Below are 3,193 nucleotides of genomic sequence, written 5' to 3'. Positions count from 1 at the left end.
TGCGGCCCTGTCGCCTTACCCCTTCCTTCTCCTCCTGACGTGGACGCCTGCCTCCCTTTGCCAGACCACGCGCCTGTGCTGTCGCCGCCCGTCGCACCCCGTCCAGTACCATCTACGTCGCCTTTACCCCGGCTTACCGTGGAATCTCTCCCCTCTTGACCGGACGACTGGCCTCTGACATCGGCCCCTCTCAGGCCATTAGCTTCTTTCCGTAACTGTCTTTTTTGGCTGGGGCCGGGACTCTGGCCCCCTCCACCAAAGAATCCGGGGTCAGTGCCGCTAACGGTCGCTCGTGTTGCCTCATCATTTCCCCTTCCCTGCCTGAAAACACTTACACTTCTAGCGTCGGGCTGTTCCACCTCCTTAGTGAACTGTGCTGGAGCTGCTCGCGGTTCAGACGGCTCACGTCCGCCCGCACCTTCCCTAAGCTCACCTACGTCTGGGCCGGCCGCCGACGTGTGAGGGGAACGCAGCGGCTGCAGCCCCGACGAGAAAGTCGGGGACGCCTGCCTCCTTCTCTGCACTGCCCTTACCCGGTTGCTTAACCACCCGCTTCTGGCCGTCCCAGTTGCAGCTGGCTGGGCTGGAAAGATCTTCTGAGATGCAGCAAGTCTCGGGATAGATGCCTTAGCAGCGGAAGTCGGTCGCTGGGCCGGGCCTGCCCCCGCGGTCGACGGGTTGTCCTCCGGGGTCCTGAAGGTCGGTTGATCCCGAGAATCGCGAGAGGCGACCTCACTGGAAGGTGAAGGAGAGGGCAAGGACGGGGCAGCCGTGAATTGGACAGTGCTGTGTGAGCCGCTGGACAGATGCGGAGACGTTTTTCTCGACGATTCCGCAAGCTGTTGTTGCACTCGGGCCACTTCAGGCGGAATAAAACTACGGCCGAACTGCCTCGATGCAAGCATGCTCCTCGTGAAGACACTTCTGGGAACGAAAAGGGGGACAGGCTGGTCTGTCGGCGAGAATACAAAGTAGCCAAAAACGGGGGGAGGGGGGTCGGGCCGCACCTCTTCCGCAGCAGAGGGAGGTGTGAGTGCGGCCTGCCCCGCAGCCAATTGCGCACCACCTGTCTGTGCCCCCCCTTGCGTTGACGGGCCTGGATAGTAACGGGGGAAGGCTTCTAAAGATCCGCCGCTTGGCCGGCCCCCGGAAGTGGGATGAAGGCCGCCGGCGGGAACTCGCGGCGCGGCTCCTACCCCGCGGCTGCTAGAGTGGTCCAGAACAGAAGCCGAGGGCTGGTTGCCTACGGTATCAAGAGCAGGCAGCTGCACACCGTATAAATGCGACAGGTGTCGAGTGCCCTGTGGCCCGGACAAGCGGGATTCTTCTTCGCCACCGGGTAGACCTCCTGGGCGTCCGGCGATCGAATCTCCCTTATACTCTTCATAAAAGGCGCTGGCCTGAGCGCGCGAGCCGGCTTCCGTGCTAGAGCCACTAGTGGACTCCAGCAGGAAAGCAGGAGGAGACACTTCGTCAATCTCGAGTGCAGGCAGATGATCACCTGAAAAATGCCAGGGCTCCGTTCCCTCGGGTCCCCCGAACAGGCGGAACTCCTGTCCGAAAAAAGTCAGCGCGTCACCCCCGAGGCCGCGCTGCGTCTCAGGTCTCCCACCAGGCCCTGGCAGCGAAAAATACGACGGCGTTTCCAGAGAAGCGATCCCCTCTACAGAAGATGAGTCGCATTTGACACGCTCTGCACTCGTCGTCCCACCAGCCCACCGCCATCCGCTTCTCCGCATCCTTGGTCCGTCGCCCTCTCCTGCAGCTAGGCGCCGGATGCGGCTCATCCCTCCTCCCACGTTGATCCAGCCTCGAAGATTCTCCGTCGAAGCTAGGCGCGGCATCACGCACCTAAGAGCGTACGTCATCGAAGCAACCGCCGCTGCGACCATGGCCCCCACGCGGACAGCGCGCGAGACTCTGCGCGCGCCGCTTGCCTTCTGCCTCCTGGATCTCGTAGTGTGCCCCTGAGGTCTCTTGATGCGCTTGGCCTGGAGTTCATCCGGTGGGGCTGCAGACGAATGCTCCACCGCCTCGGTGAGACGGACCGCTGATTTTTTTGCCATATTGCACGGGACCGCAAGTTGGTTGTGTAGCCATTCAAGGACAGAAAACAACGAGGGACACCTGCTCGGAACTACGGCAAATGCGAGCAGAAAGGATCAAGCTTGCAGCCGGTCCACCAGGGTCCACAATATGCGCGGATTCAGATACGGTGGCTTTGTTCATGCCACCTCCGACGTTTTGCAAGCTCTGCACTTATCAGGGGCCTGGTAACAAAGTTGCCTTGGGGCCTTACCGTTTAGCTGCTCTGCCTCAACTTCTTGCATGGGGGCAGAACAATCAGTCGACGTACACAAGTGGTGCCTCCTCTTCATCCCCGACTGGCCCCAGTTTCCTAAGGAGAGTGCTGCGTTACTAGCAGAGCCGCCTGTGCCGGCGAACTGCGTAAAAATGACACGTCATGCACCTTGCACTCGCCCTCAAGCCCCCAAGGTCCGAGCCAGCGTCCCTCTTGACACCGTGACCGCGATCTCCCAGGGATCATTCCCTTCAGACACACCTTACTCTCTAACCCAGAGATGTCGACACAAAGGAGGGGGAGGCTCCCTTAGGCACTGTCTCCAACCGCAAGCATCCATGTCTTCTCTCGTCACCCAGCAAAGTGAGAACGGTACCGACGAATCAGCTGAAGCGTTTACAACCGCCAGACCATAACATGCAGTCCGCACATCGGGGCTACAGCGTCTCCGCGCCGCCGAGCAAGAGAACGAGAACCGCGCAATACGAACTAGCACCGAGGCCCCCCTGCCGACATCGTTCCTACCACGCGGAGGAGCTCCGACTTCCTTAAAAAGCAGGCATCAATTCGTAACGGTTACGGCTACAGCCGACAGATTCGCCGCATGCAGGTATGCAGCGTGTTTCTAGCTCAGCCGCTCTCCGCCGTCGTCGCGAGGGAAAGGGCGGAGCCTGTCTCCAAGTGAGGCGGGGCCCCTTGCTGGGACAGGCAGAGCCGTTGAGAGTATAGCAGACAAAGATGGGGCTGTTGTCTCCGATGTAGAGTCAGGTTTCCTGTGTGGGGTAAAACGGTGTTTTACTAGAGCGTACCCAGCCAAAAAGGAGCGCCCTCTGCCGGACAGACGCTTAAGCAGCATCGCAATGTCGGGATCTTCCTCTGTCTAGCTGTGCT

The 3,193-nt window shown here is 60.4% G+C and overlaps 1 protein-coding gene across 1 annotated transcript; it reads right to left on the bottom strand.

Moving 5' to 3' along the window:
* Positions 1–11: 11 nt before the first annotated feature.
* Positions 12–2,975, bottom strand: CSUI_010216 (uncharacterized protein; the record flags this gene model as incomplete). The annotated part of the gene is made up of 1 exon (XM_068070321.1): positions 12–2,975. A coding segment is annotated over exon 1 (2,055 nt), but the record flags the coding sequence as incomplete, so codon positions are not given.
* Between the last annotated feature and the right edge of the window lie 218 nt (positions 2,976–3,193).

Source organism: Cystoisospora suis (assembly GCF_002600585.1).
Source record: "Cystoisospora suis strain Wien I chromosome Unknown contig_6925, whole genome shotgun sequence".
NCBI lineage: Eukaryota > Apicomplexa > Conoidasida > Eucoccidiorida > Sarcocystidae > Cystoisospora > Cystoisospora suis.
This window is presented reverse-complemented; position numbering and strand designations above follow the sequence as displayed.